General features: G+C 39.4%; 1 protein-coding gene across 1 annotated transcript; it reads right to left on the minus strand.

The window, feature by feature from the left end:
* Positions 1-4,267: 4,267 nt before the first annotated feature.
* FAM174A (family with sequence similarity 174 member A) lies at positions 4,268-21,239 on the minus strand. The gene is made up of 3 exons (XM_050913354.1): positions 20,922-21,239; positions 10,136-10,270; positions 4,268-4,734 (listed from the first exon to the last, which is right to left on the minus strand). The coding sequence occupies exons 1-3, from the start codon at positions 21,206-21,208 to the stop codon at positions 4,713-4,715; spliced, it is 444 nt and encodes a 147-aa protein (XP_050769311.1). The 5' UTR covers positions 21,209-21,239; the 3' UTR covers positions 4,268-4,712.
* Between the last annotated feature and the right edge of the window lie 5,310 nt (positions 21,240-26,549).

A 26,549-nucleotide genomic window follows, 5' to 3' on the forward strand; every position in this document is an offset into this window, starting at 1 on the left:
ATCAGGTTTTCTGAAGCTATAATGAATGAATCCTTGTTTCTAATAACAGAATGAGGCTTAGGGAAGAAGATCAATAAACAAAGTGCCCTTTTGGAATAACAGTTCAAAAAGATCTCTGGCATAACTTTTGGTTTTGACCTCAGACTATGCCCTTGACATATACAGAATCACAGAATATCTCAAGTTAGAAGGGACCCATAAGGATCAAGTCCAATTCTCTTCTCCTCACAGGACTACCTAAAACTAAACCATGTGACTAAGAGCATCGTCCAGATGCTCCTTGAACTCTGACAGGCTTGGTGCCATGACCACTTCCCGGGGGAGCCTGTTCCAGTGACTGACCACCCTCTCAGTGAAGAACCTTTTCCTAATGTCCAGTCTCAACTTCCCCTGACGCAGATTCATTCCATTTCCTTGTGTCCTATCACTGGTCACCAAAGAGAGGAGATCAGCACCTCCCCCTCTGCTGCCCCCCTTCAGGAAGTTGTAGACTGCCATGAGGTCACCCCTCAGCCTTCTCTTCTCGAAGCTGAACAAAGTGACCTCAGCCGCTCCTCGTAAAGTCCTGCCCTTTCACCATCTTGGTCACTCTCCTCTGGACACACTCTAATAAGTTGATGTCCTCCTTGTATTGAGGTGCCCAAAACTGCACACAGTACTTGAGGCGGGGCCACATCAGTGTAGTGTAGAGAGGGACAATCACCTCCCTCGACCGGCTACCTATGCTGTGCTTGATGCACCCCAGGACATGGCTTGCCCTTTTGGCTGCCAGGGCACTCTGTTGACTCATATTCAACTTGCCATCAACCCAAACCCCCAGATCTCTTCCCGCGGCACTGCTCTCTAGCCTCCTGAGCCCCAGTTTGTATATATAATCAGGATTACTGCATCCCAGGTGCAGAATCTGGCACTTGCTCTTGTTAAATTTCATAAGGTTGGTGATTGCTCAGCTCTGTAGTCTATCTAGATCTCTCTGTAAGGCCTCTCTACCCTCAAGTGAGTCCACAGCTCTTCCTAGTTTAGTATTGTCGGTGAACTTACTTAATGTACATTAGATTCCTGCATCCAGATAATTTATAAAAACATTATAAATATTGCATATTGTGCAAAACATACTGTCATAAGCATCCAAAAGGTTTATGCCAAAAGCATAAGCCTTTTGGCTCGTACTCTTCCAACGGAAGAAAGCAGGAAATCACATTCAAAAGATTTCATGATTTAGGAACCTCATTTGTATCTCTTAATAAAATCTTGAACTTACCCATCCATCCTTATAATATCTTTAAGAAATCTTCTCATTTTACTGTGTCTTAAAATAAGAATGCTTCAAGATGTAAGCTAAACAGAGTGCAAGCCACTTGGAATAGATAAGCAACTGTGGACAGAGAAAAATCATGCAAAAAATCTTATCAGAAGACAGCACTCCAGAGAGATCTGGGTCAATTCTGCAGGGGTTTAGCAGTTAACTTGGAACATCAGCAGCAGCACCATGAGACAAGAAGTTTGCAGCAAACAGCAGTCTATTCTAAAACTATGAAGCAGTCCAGTCACACTGGGTCTTTTGAGACCCAGGTCTTTCAGCTGGTTTATATATTAAGAGTCCTTCCCTGGCTCTGACTGGTCAACAAGAAAAACAAAAATGCTTTCTGCCTTTTCTGACTCATGGATTTCTCATTCTCAGACCCATTCATAGTATCTGAGTGTGTATACTCCATTATCCTATCAATGCACTGAACTAATACATTCAGACTTGATCAGGAACTACATATTCTTGTACATGCTGTGTCTCGAATTGCACTAATGAAGAAAAAGTGTCACAAAGCCCTAATAAACAATAATAGATATACCATGATAGCTTTAACACTGTAAAATTTGTAAAGGTATTTTTTAACTACCTTTTTGCTTTGAGTCTTCCAAGCATTTTCTCCACATTCCATTTCTGTCTCCAGAAGTTCAAGTTATTGAAGAAATCTAGCCTTTCCCCCAGCTTATTTCCCATTAAACTCGGGCTATCTCATATCTTCAAGGAGCTTTATTTCAGCAGATCAACTCCCATTCTTTACTGGCCTATTAACATCTTGACTTAAATGGGAATAAAACCTTCCATACATGGCTACTCAGTTATACACTTCATGATTAATTGTCTTCCTCTTTTCAACCTTGTGTTTTACATCAAATTGTAAAGTGTAAGTACATTTGATATAAACACTTGATATAAACTTTAGTCCCATTTATACACAGGTCAGTTACTGGCATCTGGGGTGGCATACTCTTCCCAAAATTCTTGAAAGAATGTTAGGATACTGTAAGAACAGCTTTTCAGCCACAGCTGGAAATACTACTGATCGTGTTTCACATATCAACAGGGGCTGCACATAATTCAGAGCAGATTTCTAACTGTTAAGACCAAGACACATAAAACACTGGTTATTTTTGACTAATTTTGTGTCTGCAAAAGCATTGAGAGACAATTCAGCTATTGAAATTGGATATGGCCTCAAAAAGGCCGAGGAAGCCATGGACCACATAGTATCTGGTATACCAGAAAACAAAACTGTCACAACTTATTACCAGTTGTATGACTGCTTTATAGATGCTTATCCTGTAAAATAGATCCACATAATTTTGGAGGCATGAATTCAAGAAGCCCACATAATTTTTTGGGAAATTTGCTGGGTTTTTTTCCCCACAGAAAATTTGCTTAGAAACATAAATAACCTGTTCCATTTTGTTTTTTCGTCAGGAAAATCTCAAGATTTACTTGCAGGAGACGCAAGAGCTTACAAACTTAGTGTTTGCATTACCAGTGTTTCTAACACACTTAAACAGTTCACGTATCTATGCTTAGCAAGCATAACAGCTCCTCAGGATGTATTCAGCTCAAAGCGTAGAAAGATTCTACAGAATTAAAACAACTAATTCGAGCAGGCTACTCTGCTAGTGCTAACATGTGGCACTGCTAAAAAATTAAAATCTAAAGAAAGAATGCAATTATGTTTAGTTTTAACACTGATGGTCCCCTTTATATACAGAAGCAACATGCTTTGCCTTCTATTATTTGTTGTTCTCTCACCTGCAGCCTATGACACTGCTATTCTTCACTATGTCTCTAGATTCCCCACCTAAGCCTCTCTGAGAATCTGTGCTGTGTTTTCATTTCAATTTTATCTTTAAATATGGGCAGAAAAAGTTGGGTACAAGAGGAGAGGAAGCAAAATAAAGACCTGCATTTATTGTAAATACAATATATTTCCCAGTTGTGTCCAGCACATGGGCAACTGTAGATGAAAATTACCTTGGGAGGCTGATTTGGCATCCATTACTTCAGACCTCATCTGAGTTGTTACTAGGGCAAGTAACTAGGGTTCAGTACAGCAAATCAGCTGATACGGGGTTAAAAAAGTCTACAGCAGACCCCCTCCCCGCGCCATCACTGTAGAAATAACCTCAAAGACAAATAAGGTATTCCAATTTTGTTCATTCACCAAGAGGGGACTGAAGAATCGGGAAGAATAATCCCTCCTTCCCTGTAGCCCATAACACAGGAACTTTCAGGAAACGTAACCAGCCCCACCAATACTGCTATAGCAAGTTTATGCCTTGATACTAAATATATACAGAATTAGCAATAAATTTACACAGTAATTTTAATCAACTGGAATTTGAACATTTTGTCTGCTTTATCAAGATCCCTGGGGAAACGGCAACACATTTTTTAAAAAATCAGATATTCTAGGTCTTAAAGCTTGTTCTATTAATTTTTATGGCACTAGCTAAAAAAATAAATGTAACTTATGGATGCCAACTACATTCATGTGAATATTACTGCACATTTCATAGTAACAGCTGCTTCTGGTGTCTCTTTTTTATTTTAGAGTTACAGCAAATTTAATATTTGACTTAGATTGTTTAAAGCGTACATAAGTAAACAAGGCTACCCAAAGGCTTATTTCCGCTTCACCATCAGTCTGAACATTGACTCCACGTGGACTACACCAGCAGCACTCTAAAGTCGGTGAGCAACATCTGTTCACAAAAGTTGGATGGACCTCACAAAAAAATTAACTCAATAGTTGTAACCAGTAGTCTTAACAGCAAAAAGATGTTGCAGTACTGTGTTTTACAAGGTTATATTAATATCCTTAAAATCTATAGTGTTGAAGTATCATGCTAAATGCTAGGAACACTGTAAACAGTTTTTATTTGTTCACTAAAGTTTACATAAAACACGTTAATTCAGTTTAAAAAAAGTCTCAACACAAAAGGCAGTAGTTTGGCTTTTTATTTGTAAAGGATAAAGCATCTCCTCAACTAAAATCAATTTCTAACAATTCTGAGGAGTCCACAGAGACTATGTTTACTTACAATTCAATATCAGCAAAAAAATTTGTTAACATTCCAGATCACTGTAGAAAAAGTGTATACCACACTTATGGCATACAAGATTTGTAACAAGCAAAAAAATACCCTGTTTTAAAAGTAATCTCCCTTCCAAATAGGTTTCCATTTTAGTGCACTCTCTCTCTGTAAGCTTTACATTTAGAATCCTCTATATACAAAAAAGTACAACAAATTGGTATAGTATTTATTGCAACAAAGTAAGGATGCCATAATATACACAAATTAAATTAGTCCCCCCAACTTGCATACCCTCTTGCTTCTTATTCCTCCCATGAAGCAGTCTCCTTCTCTGGTTCTAAGATTAAGTTCTTTCACTGAAAGGCACGTACTTCTCTACAACAGAAGAAACAGATGCATTAATCTGAAATGCCCTGTTTCAAGGGGAACTTTAGCCTACATTTTTGAAGATCAAACATTATGAAAAAACCCATAGAGATGTAACATTTTATTATTAAATTCACCTGTAAAAACTCGTAGTTACCATATTACTGTGAAGCAAAGTGCCATAAAACTCCATTTATTTAAACCTCCCAAAAAGAGAGACAGCTCACTTACAAAAAAAACCTGGGTTTTTACCATGTTGGATATATTTTTAAACTTCCAAGGCTCCTGAGTTCCTATTCAAACTGTAATAACTCTTGGTAGCATTCCATAACTGGAATGCCATCAAAAATAGAATAAGCGCTTTTCCTTGTGCCTTGCAGTGCAGCAAGCAGTTTGTGTGTAAACTGATTTAATGAGGATCGTAAACTACTAGTGTGATATACCTTTGAAAAACAAAGATGTGATATTAGGATACTGTACTTCAGTTGACATTTAGGTAAAGTTGCATGGTAAGAAACCAAAGCTTAGAATTTCAAACTTCGACACGTAATAGTAAGCTATTGAACAAAATGGCTAAAACATCCCATTCCGGTAAACTGCCCCAAACTGAAGAGGCACAGAGACTAGCTACACAGCTGCTGACAACAGTGAGAGTACACTTAAATTGCATCTATGTTACAACAGAGGGCACTGTGGACTTTTTTTCATATAGCTCTGAAAGAAAACAGGAACACTCGAAGTAATAACTGTATCAGCACACCAGTATACTAACACTGCTATACTAATTTTAGGAAACAAGCCAGTTTCTCTGCCTAGCCTTGGAAAGAGTGAAATAGACTTACCAGCTAACCCAAAACAAGCTTATAGGGATTTCTAACATATGCATACTGTGCTGTAGAGTATCACCTTAAAAAAAGCTCGATTGTTTTAGTCAAGAAAAATGAAAGCAGAGTGGATACTACTGCAGTCTATTAACAGGTCATAAAGAAAGAAGGAAAAAGACAACTATTTTCTACATGAAACAATACTTATATAATTTGTTGTCCCTAACAAATGTATATGAACCCACCAGAACATGTAGATTAGAATTTCCTGTAACTGCGTTTAGTATTTTAGTGCCTTCCACTATGAGTTATGAGGGTAAGAAACTTATGAACTGAATAAGCTGATTGTTGACTGTAGTTAAGCAAAACTGCAACTGTGATTTATTTAACAAAGGACTAAACTCAAAAACCATTAAAGGCCGCTCTTCCTTGTTCCCTAATTAGTTGCTCCAAGCCTGACTGCATATTTATGCTACCTTAAAAAAACCCAACGAACTATACCTCTGAATTACTGCAAATCTCAGGACAAAGTGTAATGACATCTCCTGAGAACATCTGAGTATCATTATCATCAAGTTGTCCTCAGCCACTCTTTGATTACTTATGCATTTTGTACTCCTTTTGGTCATTCTTGGTTAAGCAGTGACATGAAGACTGATTACTAAGCTTCAATGCACATGCAAAACATTTAGTTGAAACAAGGGGAAAGAAATTAACTGAAAAAAGTACATTCCCAATTAAGGATTTTAATTTTTTTTTTTTCCAAGTACTCTAGTTTTCGAACTTCCCTCCCAGCAATGCCGTTGCTTTGCAAAGTTTGGACAGCATTTTATCAAGCTGCTCTATAGAGATTTGTGGAGTGCATTCACGTTGTTCAGCACTGTTTTCCTCCTACACACAAACATTGTTTCAAGATAAAAAGTAACTTCTAAAATTTTGAGGGCTTCTCTCCATGAAGGAGAACACAGCAAGCTCTCAATATACATAAACGGAGTATATTCACATTGTTGACTAAATGTAACTGAAGTCCTTGTTTTCTCAAGTTCCCAATATCAAAATAATGACGTTGATAATTTAAGCACTTACTTTGAGCTATCTTCTTCCTTTACTATCTATAGTTACTCTCTTCTGAAGGTATTACTTCTGACCTGTTTAGTCAGTTTTCCTCAGCAAGTTAACAGAAATGTGTTGAAATTAAGTTTGGTTAGATCACTCAGTTATTCCAATACAATTACTTTTCTTGCAGTTTGACTGAGAGGTTGACATTATCATCTCTTCTCTGAGCAAACATCAAATTTTAGGTCATTTTGCAGCCCCATAGGGCAGAAATAAAGGTGTGTCTATGCCATAAGTTACATCACTCTATGTATTTACTCCATGTTCAAACATTACATGACACTTCTCTTTGCACTTTTTCTGGGCTCTTTGGACTTGGATCAAAACATCAGGTATTGCTTTTTCAGCTGAAGCTGATGCTTTTAAAATCAAATACTACATACCTAGCAGAAGTTCTTTCATCAAAAAGATACCACAGTGTGTGAGGAACTGTATTAAAATAAATACTTGATTTATCTTACAATAGCTACACCATCAGCTAAATGAAACACTACTAATGTATTCAAACTGTTAGTACCATATGTTATCCAAAGGACTGTTTTTAAAATGGTCTGGATCAGTAATCTACTTTCAAATACTTCCAAATTGCCTGGTATAGCTAAACTAAATGATGATTTGCTGCAGTACTTCAATTTAAAGAGGGGCTGAGCATTTGGAAATTAGGACAGGGGTTTTTTTGGTGTTTTTTGTCCCCCCCCCCCCCCCCAACTGCAACACTAATAATGTGATTTTTTTTGTAGCTATCACAGTTCAGGGAAAGTGCAGTTCAAAAGCCAGCTGTCTATAGTTATAAAGAGTTTGCTTTAATGCAAGTTAATTTCTTAATCATAAACCAAATTAATTTCAACCACAGAACCATAGAAAGTGTAGTGGCAAAAACATTTATTTAGGACATAATTTGACAAAATTTATATTGGGACCAGAGGTAGGGCAATCCATAAGACAACCAGTTCACTGAGTATGAGTTTCCATGATAAATTTTGAAGGGGAATGAATAGAATGTGCTCTACCTGGTTGAATAACCATGATAGAAATACATAGGATCCTTGGTACAGCCCTGTTTAGATTTTAGAAGTTCTCACATTTGTCTCTTTGGATTGATAGGCAGTCAACAAGCACATATACACCTCAGCATCACCCTAGATATCTGTGTGGCAAAAAAGGAAAAGTAAAATAAAAATAAGGACCTCAGTCTAAACCATACTTCCTTTTCTTACTGTTTTCACTTCTGTTTCGTCGTTATACATTCTGTCAGGGACAAGAATGAAATACCCAAGACTGAAATAACTGAAGTATGTAAACCAGATAAGAACAGTATCTATCTGCTTTACATGTTTTGGTTACTCCATAAGCTGCTGCAAAACTATGATTGCAAAATGGATTTGTAACAATTTAAAAGTACTGTGCATATTAGATACTTCTACAATAAAATACGTGAACGAAAATTTTTTCTCCCTCAAATTGTAGTGTTCAGAAATGTACAGGGGGAAAAAAAAAAAAACAGAAATCAACCCTCTGACAATCTCTGATATTATTTTAGTGAACTTTCCCTCTAGGGTTTTCATTGCTTCTATTTTAAGGTACACAAAGAAGTTTAAAGAAACAGACACAATCACTTTGACACTTTGCGGCGGTTTTGTAGCTTCAGACTTCAAAAATACAATCTTGTTTATCTTAATATACAGTAAGCTTCAAGCTAGGAATTTTAGATTTATCTGTAGAGTGTGAATTAAATTTAGACAGCAACCTACTAAGGTTAAAGAGTAGGGTTAAAAGATGCATGCTGCCATTTCAGTGCCTGGAAAGCTTAATATAATCCCACCAAAATTTTGAAAATAGGTAAACTGGAAGCTACTATAAGCAGTCGAAAAAATCAGAACACCTATCTACATGCAAAAGACACATATATTTCAATACCACTTATTAACACAGCCTCCTCTGCACTAGAAGACACAGTACATATACCTATTTAACATACTAATAGTATAGTCCCTTTAGATAAAATACTGCTCTTGAGACATAATCAGCTCCTTGAAGCTTAACAAATACCACCCTGCTTAATGTCCAAATAAGCATACAAGAGTATGAAATAACCTCTATAACATGAATACAACAATACTATCGTTAATTGTATAATACTGTTTGTTAACGCTGACTAGCCATATTATCATTCTCATTCCTAGTAAAAAGGTTACTTGATACTCCTGTAAATAAAATTTTATGAGGAATATTATGTTAACTGGTCATCAAATACCTCAAAGTCTAATAAGTATGCTGAGTTACAAAAGAAGTTAAAAGATTTAAGAGAGACATCGAGGGAATTCCTGGATATAATGTGACAATTACATATTAGATAATAGGCATAATTTATACTGGAACAAGACTAGTAACATGGGCTAACCGTAAGTGCCACGTGACTCTCTAATACAGAGGAGTGGTAAGTGAAGATATTCCAACTAGTTTCTTCTAATGTATGGGGGAGAGAAAAAGGAAAGAGCGACTTTGACTTATGAAAAAAATTTAATCTGAAAGAATCCCCCTAAGGAGACAAAGTTAAAAAAGACTGAACCTTTCACTTCCAAGTTCCAGAACTGCATCCTGATAAAGAGCAGAACATCTGACTTACTACTCCAATACTTTTAATTCATTTGAGACATCATGTACTGTATTTGTTGAATTGTTTTGCTTGAGACCTTAATTCAGTTTCACATTAAACAGTGCTGAATCAATTACTAGCTGTGACTGGCAGAATTCATCATTTTATCTCTTCTGATACTTGACAGTAGTCCTCACTATGACAGTTCTATCAAATTTTTTACTATGTCTTTGCATGGGCAGTTTGATGGCATTACTCAATAAGGAAAACTTTTTTTTAAGTTTGAATTGCATAAGTTTAAGTTTGAATTGATCATAATGTTTAAGGGTAAGGACAATAAGGAAATATAACAAAATTTTCCTGTAACTACATAGTTTCAGAGAGTGACTTAAGAATATGAACCTTTCTACGCAGCAGTACCAAATCTAAAACTTGGTGCAGGATCATCATTAACTGCAGGACTGCTTTAGCAATGAGAAAGCAGAACGAAGCTGCTGGAAGCAGAACTCATAGGAGAGAATACGCAGGAAAAACTGACGAGCCTCCAAAATAAAAAATTAAAAAAAAAAAAAAGAAAAGAGAAAGGTAAAAGCTAGTTGTTGACTTTAACATAAGCTTCAATAATGACACTGTATTTGTAACAAAAATATCCTACCTTCCTCTCCATTTCTCTGGAACTCACATGCTGAAGACAAATGGTGTTTATCTTCTTGCCCACTAAATTCTTGCCCATTTAAAATTCAAGTGATCTTGACATCCCTTCTCCAACTACATGCATATGAAACACAGTAGTGAGCTTTCTCAGTGAAACTGCTTCTCATCCATACTCCTTCACTTCTATTGCTAGAAGTACATTTGGCTTCTATATACAAACCTTCGAGGATGATTAGCATCAAATAGCGTTGTATCGTCATCATCATCATCTTGCTCTAATGGGGTCAGCTCCATGTTTTCTATGTTTGTATCCAAAACTCCGTATCTTCGGGTTTTTCTGTTTCGCCTTCTGAGCCTGAAATGTATTTTAAAATATTTAAGTTCTCTAAATTTTTCTCTACTTTCTATTCCAACAATGTAAGAAAACTATCCCTTAAAATACAGCTATATTGATACTTACCACAAATTTTAAAAAACTTAGTATACGTAAAGTGTACACACTTAGCTCTATGAAATTGAGAGGTCAGACAATTCTAAGTGTCAAGAATTTACATGAAATGATTAAGGCCAATAAGAATGTCATCTGTAGTTTTGTACAGAATTACTGTAGTGAATGCAAAAAGCCTATACAGGCACTTAGTAGCTAAATGCAAAAGCCAAGTAAAAATACATGCAAAAGCATACTTCTATCAGATCCTACAATGAGAAAAAAATTTGCCTTGCTACATATTCTTTATGTGTTTAGGTGTTTCTACAGAACAGTAGATAAAATCAGAAAGAAACTCAACAAAGCTATAGCAAAGATGTAACACAAGTCATTGACATTGAAACTTATTATTTGTGAAGTCTTTTATAGCTATCAAGTTAAAACGTTGTTTATATCGGAATTTGGAATACGAGTGAACTTGTAGAGTCAATGTCTTGTATGCTTCACAAAACGCGGAAGGAAGAGGCAGTGATTCACATTTCAGGATTAAGGCACAGTGCTTATCGCAGATGAACAGACTGTTTGCATCTGCTTTTCTCACTTTCCGTGGCTTCTCTGTGTGGGCCTGGGTCCCAGGTAAGTCCCACGCACACTGAACCGTTACATTTGGCTTTGCAGAACTACTCCCATATGCATCGAATATGTCTTGCTCAAGTCTTTGAGGATCAGGAACTCAGATCACTCGCCACTCAGCAAACACTATGCAAAGGTGTCTCTTTACAAAATGCTGACAGTCACTTCAGCTATTGTATACTAGCAAAAAGCAGCTACATGAAAGCTATCAGACTTAAAAAAAAAAGAACCTGCTTTCAAGGCATTTAGTGCTAAACTCAAAGGTGACAGTAGCCCTTCCTTTTAGAAAGTCCAGAATTTACAAACCCAAGTTAGGTGCCTAGAAAAGGTGTTTACAACATTCAGGAACTTCAATACTGGATATTTCAGAGCTAATAATCAAAAAGATCGTTCATGTATAACATATTATGCTACTATAGTATGTACTATCAGACTAAGTCTAATATACTATTATTATACTGTGCATAATCACCTCTCTGCTCCACACTTTCACCACCTTGTAAGAGATATCAAATACGATATTGAGACTCTCAGCTTCAGATTCTGTCCTGAATTCTGGTGTGCTTAAATAATTGTTTTTAATATGCTTCTTGGAAAAGCATCCACCTTTTCACACCAAGGCAACTTTGAAAGAACACACAGCAGCATCCAGGCTTGGTTTAGACTATACTCCAGTGAATTACACCTCCTTTTGGAACTGAGAAGCAAACGTAACCTTGTTAGGATGGGAAGGGTATAAAATACATACCTTTCTTCAAAGTGCTCCAACTTCTGATATTATAAAAATAAATAATCAGCACGATCATTTCCTCCACCCTCAACTATGATTTGAAATAGCAGCAACTGTCATGCCAGGCATTAAGTGCTTTAGCACAACTTAAAGTACCTAACTTTACAGTTTAAAGCTAAGGCTAATAACAAAGATGCAAATTTCACCTTTTGGTTCAAGACAAAGTTCCTTCCTGTTTCTTCCTTCATTTCATCTGGCCTTTAGTCCTTAACATAGAAAGAAGTTGTATACTTCAAAGCACCAAGTAGAAGAAAATTCTAAAACTTTAAGAAGAAAGCGTGATGACAAATATGGTTGTTTCATACATATTGTGTCTTCTGTTTTGTTTTTACTAAAGTAGAAGCTAAGCAACTGGCACCAGGACAAGCACTCCCATATATTCTAACAGACTAGAAATTATTTTGAACACAAATAAAATAGGAAATGAAAGAGAGGCAGTTCATGCTATTTGTATAGTCAGTATTTCTGTCAATCTCACTATACACTTTACTTTTTTTACTTAATGGGGTAAAAAGAAAAGTGAGTTGCTACTGTGAGTCGAGAATAACCTAAGACAGTCATAGCTAATGTCCAGATTGCAGATAATGCAAACAAAAATCTTATCACAAGGCTGGCACAAATTTCTAGGTTCAAATGAATGCTACTGAAAAAGGGATAAAAATCACTTGTGACACAAAATCTTTATATACAGATTAGTCAAAAGACTAAGCTAAAAGAATACTGGAGACGCTTACACAACATGCATGTATGGTTATGACACTAGAGCAGTGTCATGAGTGTTAACAAAAACTAACATAAAACCTTTTACCTTGTGACTGTTAGGGAGAAAACCTAAGACAAAATCCCAATTTCATTAAAGTCAGTAGCGTTCTCTATGCCTCTCATGAACTTAAAAGGGATAATTTTTATCTTTGCAGTTACTACGGATACCTTGGGGTCTAATAAGATAAAGTTATGAAAATGGATTTAAAAGTACATAAAAAGTTAATGTTATATTTCTACATGCTCAGTCCCAATCCTTCCTCAAATACAGCTAACAGCAGTAGAGGATAATCCATATTATCTGACTAACATCAGAGATGGCATAGATAATAGACTGTTAAACTAAGAGGAGAGCTAAATAAGAGAAACTAAGAAATGTTGGTGTAAAAAAAGGCAGAAAGTATGTTAGGAAAATGAGAACTGAAGCAAAACAACAGGTTAAGTTTAAAGAATATCCAGTGTCTAGAGAAACATAAAACTGCAAGGGACTTGGGAGGGTGGGAAGAGTTAAAAAAAACGCACAGAGTAAGGTAAAAAACAGTCACTACCTAATATGTGACCTCCTTTTGGGGGGGGTATACAATTTCAAAACTCACTGCTGACAGAAATGTCAAAATCTCAGTCATCTCAGGCAGCTAAATGTTAGCTTAGATCCCAGAACTTCCTTGTACAAAAAGATATTCTCAATCACATATCCATAAGTTTTTCGAATGCTCATCTGGTGTATCAAATACAAACCTCTTCTGAACACATCTGCACTAATCAGTGGCAGAAGAATCATTAAAAAGCAAAAAGCAACAGGGCAAGGTACCTTTACATGAAAGAATTTTCATTTTTACACAAAGTCTTGACAACTCATTCATTTAGTTTTGTGTATCAACAGGTTGATACGGTGTATCTTGAGAAACTGCGTTATTTTCAGTGTCAAATACTACTTCAGTATTTGACTGAAGATTGATAGAAGAGGCAAACTTCTTTCAAGCAACAAGACAGTTCAAACACAATTCTTACCTGAATCTGATACCAAGGGTCACAGCAATACTTGTCCTTAATTCCACGCAGAAAATTAATTTAGCATGATAATTGTGTAAAACACTTTTTTTCCAAAGACCTTTCCATGTATTTTCTGTGTAGAACAATGTTGTAGGATTTGCACAATAACGGCTGCTTATAAGCTGATGTAACTTAAACAGCCTCCAAATAACATTCACCTTCTTTCAGGGAAATCCTGAACAAAGGAGATTTAAACATAGCCTGAAACAACCTACTCTGCCCCTAGACTGTACCACAGAGAAAAAAAAAAACACTGCATGCATTAGAGAAAAACCTAGCCAAACAAAAAGATGACACATTTTTGGTTTTCTTCTCAAACGAGTTGGCTTTTCAATGGTAATAATCATGCAGAGAAGCTAGTGCTATTCATCAACTCTGTAAATGCTTTCCAAAAAATTCAAGACTTCCTCATTCAACTGTCATATGATTCCACTCCACGCAAATTCAAGAAACTTAAACTAAATTTAGAAGGCCAGGATAAATCCATACTGTATTAGTGCCATGAGTGAAGTCCCACTCTAGGAGCATAATCAGCAATACCTTTTCTTAAAAGAAGACTGACAAATACAGCAGCACTGGTCTAACAGAATTACTTAGATTAATAAAAGATGGACCAGGACTCACAATACATATATAGAATTTCTATCACGATTACACACATCATATATGGCATATCAATTGCAAACTGCAAGCTTAACATATAAATGTCTCTAAATGCTAAAAATAAACTTTAGCACAAAATGACATTTTCCTGTAGTCATTTCCACCTATATAAGAGGAGAACAAACAAGCTAATGACACTATCCTATTTTGTCCAGGTATAAGGTACTACCCTTGCTGCAAGCCACAAACACTTTAAACAAGGCCAGTTCAATAAAGTAGCAATTGCTAATCACCCTGTCTTTTAAGTAAAGTGCCTTTCTACTAGAAGCTTTTTACTGTTAGTAAACTCTACAATAAACCAACCTCCTCAACTTGTCACCCTTCAGCTTCACAATATTTCAGAGGATTCCGAGAAGCATGTGCCAAGGAAATTGCAGCTTTCCCATCACATCAGGGGAGTCTTACTTATGGGCCTACAGGAAAGTCTTACTTATGGGCCAGTATATGCCTTCTCAAAAGTGAAACTCAGATTTTCTTGCTCAATAGTTCCAAAGACAAACTACTTTCAAACAGGTGGATAAGTTATTGGAAATATTCACAGCTCAGCAAAAATATCATGGAAGATTATGGTAACAGTCTGTGCGACAGACCTAAGTTTTATCTGTCCCAGAGTTGTCCCAGTGCTGGGAAAGCTCCATCCTAAAGTTTTTTCACATCTTATGCTACAAAATATGGTATAGTTAATTCACATTTTCCATTAATGCATATTTTTAACTAAATTCATTTTTCCTGAACTATGAGCTATGTCCATTACAAAAAGTATTCTCATAAAGTTACTTGAAGTTAACTGAGCCTTTCTTCTGTGAAAGGCATGCATGAGCTACAGATTTCACACCCGTGAAAGATATTCAGTAATCACCCTTCAAAAGGCTTATAAATCATTTCCTATAAATTTGTTTTAAATTAAAATCATGATACACAATTCATACTGAAACATATTTTGGATGTCTTACTTAGCATGCCAAACTATGTAGCACACTTTTCTCTAAAAAGAAGAAAAGCTGTTTCACCTCATCTGCTACACCTGTTTTCTCATCACCTCAGAAATACTGAAGATTTATGGGCATGCACTTCTTCCTATATAAACCTGGAATAAGATCTTTGTCTGCAATAGGCTTTAAGTTAAAAAACCAAAACTCTCCAGACAGAGTAACAGGGAGAACAACCAAAGAGACGTAACTTTAGCCTTTCTATGCATCATGAAAGGCAATCACACACATAAGGTATTTTATGTAAGTATCAAAAGTAAGAAGCAAAAAAGGCAATAAAACTACACTGGTAGACTGAACAAGGCATCACTGTGTCTCAGTTTTCTTATTACTAGCTCTGATGGATCTACCGTATGATCTTGGTGCTACACACTTTATTCTTTGCAAATCTTCTGTTATAAAAGGAGTTTGATATATACCGGAATAAAAACCTATAAAAGTCAAAACTTCTATTGTAATTGGCAGAATTTGCTATTGCAGCAAAACAAGTCTGTGCAAGCAAGACCTCCAGTCCAAGGGACTCTAGAAAAGACTAAGGCTTCACTACAATAAAAACTTTTTTCACCAATGTGACTGGAGAAAACCAAAAAACAGTAACAGCATCAACAGAAAAAAAAAATATTGTGAGAGTGCTAAAACACAGGAACATGTTGCCCACGGAGGTTGTAGAATCTGCACCATCAGAGATACTCAAAACTCAACTGGACAAGAGCTGAGCAACCTGCTGTACGTGACCCTGCCATGAGCAGGAAATTGGGCTAGACAATCTCCAGAGCTGCCTGCCAGCCTCTGCCACTCTGTTACTGTCCATTTCAGTAGTCACAACTATCAACAATAGGTCCCAAACTAAGCTTTTCAGTGTACCAGGAGGAGAGGCGTAAGCAGTCCAACCTTTGTAATCAGGGGGTTCAAACAAGTCCCCATACAAAGCTAGAAATGAAATTAAGATTTTTTTTTTTTCCTCACAGAGAAATTGCATCATCATCAGTATCACTTGAGAAGGTCGACGGGAGATTGCTATAGTTCACATAACCATTCCCAAACAAAATTCATCTCCTACATGGAGAGAAGTTAAGTGTTAGCCACATTACAAAGTTGTACCAGCTTGCACAGGATTTGCTTCAAAATGTATTTTCAGGGCACCATCTCCAAAGAAAGTCACATGGCTCTGAAAAGTCATACCTTTATCACAATGTACAAAATTGATAAAGAAAGAGATTGCTACCTTCCTGAATCAGGAAAGCTTTGGCTAAAGGTATCTCAACAAAGACTAGCTAAATTTTCCAGGTGAAGACTTTCCCAGAACTTCAAAAACATTGTTTTTGATTTTAAAATTACAGATCTTTCCTCTGAATAAATGAAGTTGAAGGATGTGTATATATTAAGTTAGACTAGAACAGAATATTTCAGTTGGAAGGGACCCACAAGGACCAGCTAGTCCAACTGCCTGACCAATTCAGGGCTGACCAAAAGTGAAAGCATGTTATTAAGGGCATTGTCCAAATGCCTCTCAAACACCGACAGGCTTGGGGCATCGACCACCTCTCTAGGAAACCTGTTCCAGTGTTTGACCACCCTGTCGGTAAAGAAATGCTTCCTAATGTCCATTCTAAACCTCCCCTGGCTCAGCTTTGAGCCATTCCCAGGCATCCTGTCACTGGATCCCAGGGAGAAGAGATCAGCACCTCCCTCTCCACTTGGCCTCCTCAGGAAGCTGTAGAGAGCAATGAGGTCACCTCTCAGCCTCCTTTTCTCCAAACTAGACAAACCCAAGAGTCCTTAGCTGCTCCTCACAGGACATGCCTTCCAGCCCTTCCACCAGCTTTGTTGCCCTCCTCTGGATGCATTCAAGGACCTTAAAAATGTTTTTAAATTGTGGGGCCCTGAACTGCACACAACACTCAAGGTGAGGCCGCACCAATGCTGAATACAGCGGGATAATCACCTCTTTTGACCAGCTGGTTATACCATGTTTGATGCACCTCAGGATGCAGAGGTTTGCCCTCTTGGCTGCCAGGGCACGCTGCTGACTCACATTGAGCCTGCTGTCAACCAGCACCCCCAGATCCCTTTCTGCAGGGCTGCTCTCCAGCCACTCCTCTTCCCATTTATACTTGTGCCTGGCATTACTCTGTCCTAGGTGTGGAATCCAGCATTTGGACTTGTTAAAAATCATCCCATTAATCATTTCCCAATGCTCCAATCTGTCTAGACCTCTCTGCAAGGCCTCTTGTCCCTCAAGAGAGCCAACGGCACCTCCCAGTTTAGTAGCATCAGCAAACTTGCTAATGGTGCATTCAACTCCTTGTCCAGAAGGATGCTGTGAGGGACAGTATCAAAAGCTTTACTATAATGCAGAAAACCAACATGCACCGCCTTCCCTTCATCCACTAGGTGGGTGACCTTATCCTAGAAGAAGATTAGATTAGCTAAACAGGGCTTTCCCTTTGTGAACGCATGTTGACTGTGCCTGATGCACTTGCATTGTGCTTTAAATGTCTTTCAGTAGCACCCGGTATGATCTTCGCCGTAATTTTTCCAGGTACTGAGGTTAGTCTGTAGCTTCCTGGGTCTTCCCTCATGCCTTTCCTGTAAATTGGAATAATGTTGGCTAGCTTCCAGTCAGCGGGGACCCCCCCCAGACTCCCAAGATCTTTGGCAGATGATTGAGAGGGGTCCTGCTGTAACATCTGCTAGGTCCTTCAGTACTCTGGGATGAGTCCCATCAGGCCCCATAGACTGGAACATTCAACTGATGCAACTTGTCCCTTACAATTTCAGTGTCCACAAATGGAAAGTCACTGTTCCCGCAGCCGTGGTCCTCTAACTCAGAGGACCGGGCAGCCCAAGGTCTGTCAGAGTTGTTAAAGACTGAGGCAAAAAAAGCACTGGATGCCTCCACTTTATCTTCATCCCTATTTGTCAGGGGACCATCTTCAACAAGTATTGGTCCAATGTTTTCTTTAGACTCCTTTTGCTATTAAAGTACTGAAAAAAGGCCTTCTTGTTGTCTGACACAACACTGGCCAGTTTGGACTCTAGTTCAGCTTTGGCCTTTCGTGTCTTCTCCCTGCGTACGTAAAACAGGGCTCTGTAATCGTCCTGCGAAGCCTGACCTGTCTTCCAGAGATTGTACAATTTCTTTTTCCTCCTGAGTTCCAAAAGGAGTTCCCTGTTCAGCCAAGCTGCTCTTCTGCTCCACTTGCTTGAATTTGGAGACAATGGAATTGCCTGCTCCTGTGCTTTTAAAAGGTGGTTCTTAAAAACTGACCAGCACTCATGGACTCCTAAGCCCTCAAAAGCAGATTCCTAGGGGACTCTGCTAAGTAGCTCCCTGAATAGCTTTTTATTTTTTTTCTTCCCCCTGAGAAGCCAAGGTAGGAAGTGGAACATCATACACAGAGCAGGGGTTATCTCTTTGAAGTGATTCAGCTGTGATGGTACAATAGGAAATGGAGATCACTGCAACTGAAGGAATGAAGTCTCAGAGTGGCTGCCTTCAAATCCCAACTTCAGGGCCTGTTGTTAATTGCAGGAATGGTGGGGTTTAGTCTACCTAGTGTTAGGATGGCACTGTGTCCACAAACACCCATTTACAGAATATACAGGTAGTAGCTAAACATATATCTTTTTACTGAAAGCAGAGATAGTAGGATCATACATTCAGTGAACAAGAAGATAAACTCAGTAGCTGAAACTGCCTGTCTGCGCACACTCACTGACTACAGACCACACCAAGCATCTAATCTTTATTTTATGGCTGGACTAGATTTTCTTCCCTTTTCCTTTGCAGTTCTGCTTTTTTCCTATGGTTCTAACTTTTTATGTAGATACCTCATTTTTTTTCTGAAGCTGTAAGTGATTGAGGTTCTGTCACTCTCCTGATGCATTTTTTCCCATGCCAGCTGGCACTTCTAGGAAATGGCAGCTGATTTTATGGTTCATTTTGCCTAATTTCACTTTCCAACCACTTCATCTTACTATGACTTTCTCTGCAAGACTGAAAAGCTCCAGAAGGATGCTGTGAGGGACAGTATCAAAAGTCTTACTAAAATCCAGAAAAACTACATCCCTCGCCTTCCCTTCATCCACTAGGCGGGTGACCTAGTTGAAAGTTTGTAAAAAGCCCTGAAGCTTTTATGTCTGACAACAATACACATGGTTTCGTCCTGAGAAAATCTTTCAAAAGGGAACTGGGAGGTTTGCACCTAAATCTTAAATTTCTTATACAACCATTGCCAAAAATACTTCAGCCACAAGTTCAAATTCAAAAGCATATGCTTCATCTATTCCAAATTTCAGAAGCAAGATGCAACAGAAAGATGCAGCAGAATTGGAGAATAACATGAGGTTTAACTTTCCTGTTTACAGTAGCATCTAGAAGACAGCACTCCAGTTTCAAATGCAGAACAGCAACCTTCCTATTGCCAGAAACAAAGTATCAAATAATTGCCACTTATCCAGAAAATAATGGCAGTAGATGAGAATTTCCTTCTCCAGCTCCTCCAATGAGAGCCTTTTATTTATTTATTTGGCCTTCCCATAGTACTACTCAGAACTCCAAATCCAACAGGCTCCTGTTGGGAGAAACAGGAACACTGAGAAGTGCTCTTGTCCATTTTCAGTTGGTTAAAATATTATGTCGTTTAAGATATATCATCAAGATATATCATCAAGATATGCATTCTAATGAAAATAACACTGAAGGCTGCTCAAGAGTGATCTGTAAGAGCTACGGAGCAATCAGGATATCCTAGTTTACTTGGACTGCATGCCTTAGTAAGTGCCCCACACAGACCACCGTCTTTCAACTACCTTTCTGGAATCAATGATGAAGATACTGGACACACTAACCACCAGTATATCTAACTACAATGAAAAGTACATACAGAACTTGCTGCATAATGAATGTGCTTTATGCATAATCACACATTTGGGCCTTGCCCAGAAGAGTTCACAGTTTAAGCATGAGAGAAAGCAAGTAAAACTGCAAGGACAACAAAACACAGTGACAAACACTGTAATTAACTGTAAAAGCATGTAGAGTTATGCAGTCAATAGCTTCCATGAGAAACATAAAGGTAGCTGACTGGTAGTGCAAGCTTTTTAAGTGCCCCTTCCTTAAGAAAGCGTGAAATAGAGAAGTTTACTGAGAAACAAAGTACAAAATAAAGATTTTTACTGACAAAGAAGGGGAGATGGACAAATTCGGTAGCTCAGTGAGACAGAAGTTTGCAAATGGGACAAAAATAACCCACAGAATGTACAAAATTAAATTCAGGTGGACTGACATCCGTCAGTCATGACAAGTCCACCTGAAGAGAACAGGAGGGAGCCAGGGCTCGACACTGATGAGTGGTATCACTGCTGTGAGCAGAGCCAGAGCGAGCACCTTTCCGCCCATACGCGGGAGGCAGGTGGCACCAGGAGTTTCCGAGACGCCTCACCCGGCGGCACTCTCCACAGGCATTGGAGACAGGCCCTAGTTGCCGGCCCCCAGCCAGGAGCCGAGGGGACCCTGACAGCCAACACAACCGGCCGGGCCCGGCGCGGCGCTAGCAGGAGCAGGGCCGCCCCAACCCCTCGGCAGCGTGCTGCCTCCCCACGGTGATCCGGAGGGAGCAGCAGCACCGCCTCCCCCGCCCGCTCCCCGCGGCAACGCTCCAGCCGGCGCGGCCCCCGCCCTCACCGCACGGTCCGGATCACGAAGTAGACGATGAGGGCGGCGCTGGCCAGCACCAGCACGGACAGGGCGCGCTGAGTCATGGGCTGGCCCTGCTCGGGCGGCGCCGACACCTCGGCCAGGCGGCTACTGCTGCTTCGCGTGGCACCCCCGCCAGCCACCTCCGTGGGGCGCGGGGAGGCGGTGGCGGCACTCCGGGGAGGAAGGGCCGCGGCCGCAGCCTCCCCGCAACGGGCAGCCAGCAGCAGCCCCGCCAGGAGCCAGGGCAGCGGCGGCGGCGGCGGCGGCCACATGTTGCCCTCTCCTCCTGCCCGCCGCGGGCCTCGATCTCCCCTGCCGCCCGGCGCGGCCTAAGCGCGGCCGGGCCGTGCCGCCGTCTAACCGCCGGAAGCGGAAGCGCTCGTCGCCCAGCACCCGCCGCTGCCATGGAAGCGCCGGCGGGCAGGTCGCTCCGCTCCCGGCTGCGGTGACGTGGCGCAGGGCGGTGCGTGCGCGGGGCGGGGCCCGGTGGGCGCCGGAGCGCGAGTAGGTGGGAGAGGCGCGAGTTCCCCACGCCCGCCAGGGTCCTCGCCACCCCGTTACTGCAGAGTGCTGCCTTCTGCTCAGGCAGCCCGCTTTTCTTCCGCCGCCCCCGCTGAGCGCCCGCCGGGAGCGCTTGAGCTGCTGTGCGTGTGGCCGGGCCCGTCCGCTGCCGGGCCCCCCGGGCGTCTGCGGGACAGGGGCTGCGTCGGCTGGGTGGGTGGGGTGCGCGCAGAGGCGTGGCTGCGGACCGCGGCACCCACCGCAGCCTGCTCTGCCTTCTGCCTCTTGGGCGGTATTCTGGCTTTCAAAGCTTGGACGTGACTTTTGTAGGTCAAGCTAATATGGGACGTTCATTTTCTCAGTCGTAACGGCCAGACGTTAAGGATCAGGTGATGAGGTACCAGATTTGTGATCTGCTCGGCTTTTCCTATATAAAGCCTTTATGCAAAATGGTTAAGGAAAGATAAGCAAAGGGAGGGTTAGGAAAATATTAGGACCTGAAGACTTAGACTACAGTTTTTGCTTCGGTTGAGGTCAAATGGTGGAAAGATCAGGAAAGTGGTTGTGTCTCAGCGGACCACAATCAAAGGTGGTGGAGCAGTTGATACATTACAAACCTAGTGGACATTCATGAACCTGGGAGACAGGACCTTGACTTAGGTTAACGCTTTGTACAGAGTGAATCTGCAGTAATCTTTATTATGCTTGTGGCACATGTGTTCCTTAAGTAAATGCCGTTCTGGTAGGATAATCCTTTAATCGTTAGCATCCATTATTAGATTATTTTCTTTGGCTCCTTTTTTGTGAACAGTAAACTGCAGCAAGGCTTTCAGGGCTCAGATCTACGTATAGAAGAAGAGGAAATCCACGTTGGCAGTGAGCTCTTTTTCATTTGTCACAGTGTAGAAGGAAATGGATAAAATGCCAGAGTATGACAAAGAAGCCTTGTACAGTAACATTTCTGCAGTTGAAGTAACATGGGTAAGAACCAGATTGTGTGTATGAGCAGACTTGTTTTGATATCCCAGAGGCCTTAAACTTATCAGTTTATCATTTATATCGGGTCATGTAAAATCACATATAGATAATTTCAACAGTGATGAGTTAATAAACTGTTAACAAGTTTAGCTGTTAGTTAATTGGGAAAACAAATTCAGTCTTTTGTCACACGAACAATGAGACAGAATTTGGAAAGGGTGAAACTGATTTAAATGGCGTATGTGCCATTTAACTGTCATCTGTATGTCTTCCCCTTGAAAAATCATGGTCCTTTTTATGGGAATATTGTTTCAGATGCTTTGAACAACAGTTTTTGCTGAAAGTGTTGAAGGGAGCATGTGAGTAAACTTTCTTGGTAGCTTTTTCCGTAACTTTTGATAGAGCTTGACTGATTCCGATCCCCCCACCCCCATATCTATCAGGCTGCTTCTTCCCCATGAATTCCCTTGAGGTGTATTTCTTCCTGATAAGTCCAAGGAACTGCCTTCCAGCACAGTGGCTTATGACTGAGGAAGGTGTTACATTCAAAAGTCAGGGAGGAATACTTTTTAGAATGTCAGTCATTGATGTTAAACTGTCCTAAAGAAATGTTGATGCATGGACTGTGTAAGATGTAACAGTGCTGGGATACTCACTCAGGCAAATGCGATGACTTACTGCATGGCAAACTGTATGTCAGATGCAAAGCGTGAGGCAAAAAGAGGGGGATTGTCTTGGTCAGTGAAGACTATGGCTTAATATTCTCATTTTTCAGTGTCTGTATTTGCAAAACTGCCCTCCTTAAAACCGAGGGTTCTAGTGCTGTATGGCCAGGGAAAGTTGTTTTTTGAAGTTTTTTCCAAAATGAGAAGCTACTGCTCTTATTTCAGCAAGGTAAGATAGTTTTGAATTTTCAGAATAGAAAACAGAAGTACAGCAATTTGTGTTCTTTATTTTGAAACAAAATCATTATTCAAGTCTGTGTAGATTTTTTTTTTTTTTAATCATTGAAATGCATGAATTTGCTTAGTATTCAAGTCAGGTATAAATAAACATCAAGTTTGTATGCAAAAATTTGCTTTGAGAGAGCTACAAGGTAATTCTTAGATGAAATGTGACATAACTTCGAACCTGCATGTGGAAACTGATTTGAAAGTCATATTTAAGATTTTTAGGTGTACCTGCCTGTTAGTAATTGTTGTTTAATTTATTGCTTGGAGCCAAAGACAGGAAAGAGAATTAAAAACAAATGGTGACATTCTGCAATCATCCTGCTATACAGCAACTTTTGAAAGAGGCATCTTAGGGTTATATTCCCGCATTCCGTGTGTAAATTGTAGAACTTCTCTCACAAAAGAAAGAACTTTCACTTTCATATCTTACACCCAAAAGGTGAAAGAACTTGAGTGTCAGTGAAAGACCCTGAGATGCTAAATTGTCCATTAAAATTAATGGAGCTTACTTGACTTTCACCTTTGAAAAAAACAAAATTGGCCAATTTTTTTGAGTTCTTTAAAATAGGCCTTGTAGATGAATTGAAAGAGCAGAGAAATTACTTTGCAAGATTATGTGAGTGTCAAGGAGGTCTGGGAAGGGGCCTTTTCATCAGGAAATGAAATGGTAATTCAGAGAAAGGCATGTAGAAGCTCTGTATATTCTTTCTTTCTCTCGTTTTGCTAGTTCAACTAAAATGTCATTGTGTGCTTCCTGATACTTGTAGCGACAAAGGGCACAGTACAGAACACATCTATTTCCTTGTCCCTCAGCCTTATCAGTCTGTCGATGTCATCCTTTATGAAGTCCTTGTAGAATGACTTTCAGGTGATCTTGAGAAATTAAGAAACCAGAAGTGACCATGCTTCTCTGCTCTGATAGGAGGCTACCAAGGTGCAAGCTGTCCTCTGCCCCTATAAGCCGTATTAAGCTCTTAAACCGTGAATAGCACTATCCCGTTCTATAAGTCTCCAAACCACATTCTAATCACTATTATTTATGCTATCTGAGGACATCATTGTCCAAATATATTTATATTTACCCTTGCATAGATCAGAAATCTTTTCAAGCAGTCAAAAAAAGCCCAGAGGCCTTAAACTTATTTGTTAGTCTGTCCCTCTTCTTTTAATGACTCTTCGCCCGTTACTGCAAACTAAGTAACTAGGAACTGTTGCAAAGGATTGCAGAAGAATATACTCTGCAAAGGATTTACAGATACATTTTGTGAAAAAGCACGTAAATAACTTTTCTAAAAAAAGTGATGCATTTTACATTTATGTATGATCGGCTGGAGATTGGTCCCTGACTGCTTTTTAGAATGCAGCTGAGTGCCTCTTTAGGTAGATGCCTTTAAAAATCCAGCTGTTTAGGTCTAAATAATTGTTATTTTAAATGTCTTCATTAGCTCTGGACCAAACTAATTAAGTTATTGTATTTAAAGAAACTTTGTGAAAAAGACAGTATGATTTCCTGGATGTAAAAATGGTATCTCGAATCTGAAGGTAAGGAATCTTTACAAAGTTTGAGAAAATACTGTCTAAAAACAGCTTTTGAATGATATTCTGGTGGTGCACACAGATGTACCCCGGAGGAGACATGGAATGGCTCTTCCTGTACTTATGCAATTACAGAGCTGGAGACTACTGTATCTGGTACCATTGAAGTAAAACAATTCTAGGGTGTTCCTGTCATGCTACTCCTGCACAAAATGTTTATAATAATTAAAATATTTGATAGTATTTCTGTGTAAGTTTTTTGCCAAATGCCTTGAATCTCATTGTGTTTAGTTTCATATTTTCATATTTATTACCTTTTGTCCTTGTAGTACCAAAAGGCTCTGGTAGTGCCAGGATCAATTTCTTGTTCTCAAGAACATGAACTAAATGAGAGGACAAAAGAATGCTGGGGGGAAAAAAAAAAAACCTCTCATGCTTTTTATTGTAAATCATGAACATACACTTAGGAATATATCACATAAGTTTAAATTCTTTTTGGAATAGAATGGGGTGATATTTGCTGGTAAAATCACAGCATTTTATGCACTCTGTATTTTGCTTTCTTATTTTAAGCAGGAGAATAATAAGCGTTAACAATAAATGTTGCTTTTTTATAGTGCTTTTGTAAAATTGGGTTGCCAGGTACAGTCTGCTTTCAGTATAATGGCAAATTGCTGAAGGTAGACAAGCTACTTTAATTTGTTTCAAAAAAGAAATCATTTTATATACAACTATAAAAAATTCAGTAGTTTATAGCAGCAATAAATTGGCTTAAGGATTTTAAAATGACTTCTTATTACTGGTCTGAACAAATGTTTCTTTGGAAAGTTTTCATCTACATCAATGTCTTCTAGTATTCCAGTGAACAGTATTTTTCTTTCATTACTGTCACATTTATCTTTAGATCCAACAGCTTCCAGCAGAATCTAGGCCATTTACCTACAGACGAAAGCTGGAGGGGGTCACGATTTGTATCATGCATTGTTATACGTAACCTTCTATCACAGTTCCCTGCTTATTTTTTCTTAACTGAATTGATCTAAATCTGTGGTTCCTACATGTTTTGAGCCTGTGGACCATTGCAGCCTTTTCCTCTGTCGCAGAGACATTGTAAAATTCCTAGAGGCACACTGTGTCTCGGTTGAAGTAAAAAAGTGTTGCTACGAAACACTGTCAGCTGCAGTGCTTCCTGAAAATCTGCTCTCTCCCGCATAAATCACAGCTATGTCCTGGCCAAGTGATGAGCAAAAGGACAAAAAGGCCCCAGTAGAAATAGCCACAGTGAGTGCAGTATGTTAGTTGTTCTCATGACAGCAGCTCATTTCTTTTCTGGGCTACTCCGGTGTACACAGTGACTCACCTGCACAGATGTGCTACTCTTGTCAAAATCTGTCTGCATGATACACATGCTTGATGCACCTATGGTAGTCCTGTCCCTTCCTGGAAGCACTGAGTATTCTCTAAAAGAATGAGTGGCCTGTGGCTGTTTCCTGATGCTGAAAGCATGTAGGATGTCTGCTGTTGAAAAGAGTTGGAGGTTGGAGCTTCAAAATAAACAGTACTGCTTACCACTTTAATTACTTCTTAAAAATTTAATGTATCCATTTTAGAGATTTATGTTTATGACTGTCTCATTCGATGCCAG

The sequence above is a fragment of the Gymnogyps californianus genome, chromosome Z, assembly GCF_018139145.2.
Source record: "Gymnogyps californianus isolate 813 chromosome Z, ASM1813914v2, whole genome shotgun sequence".
In the NCBI taxonomy this organism is placed as follows: Eukaryota; Metazoa; Chordata; class Aves; order Accipitriformes; family Cathartidae; genus Gymnogyps; species Gymnogyps californianus.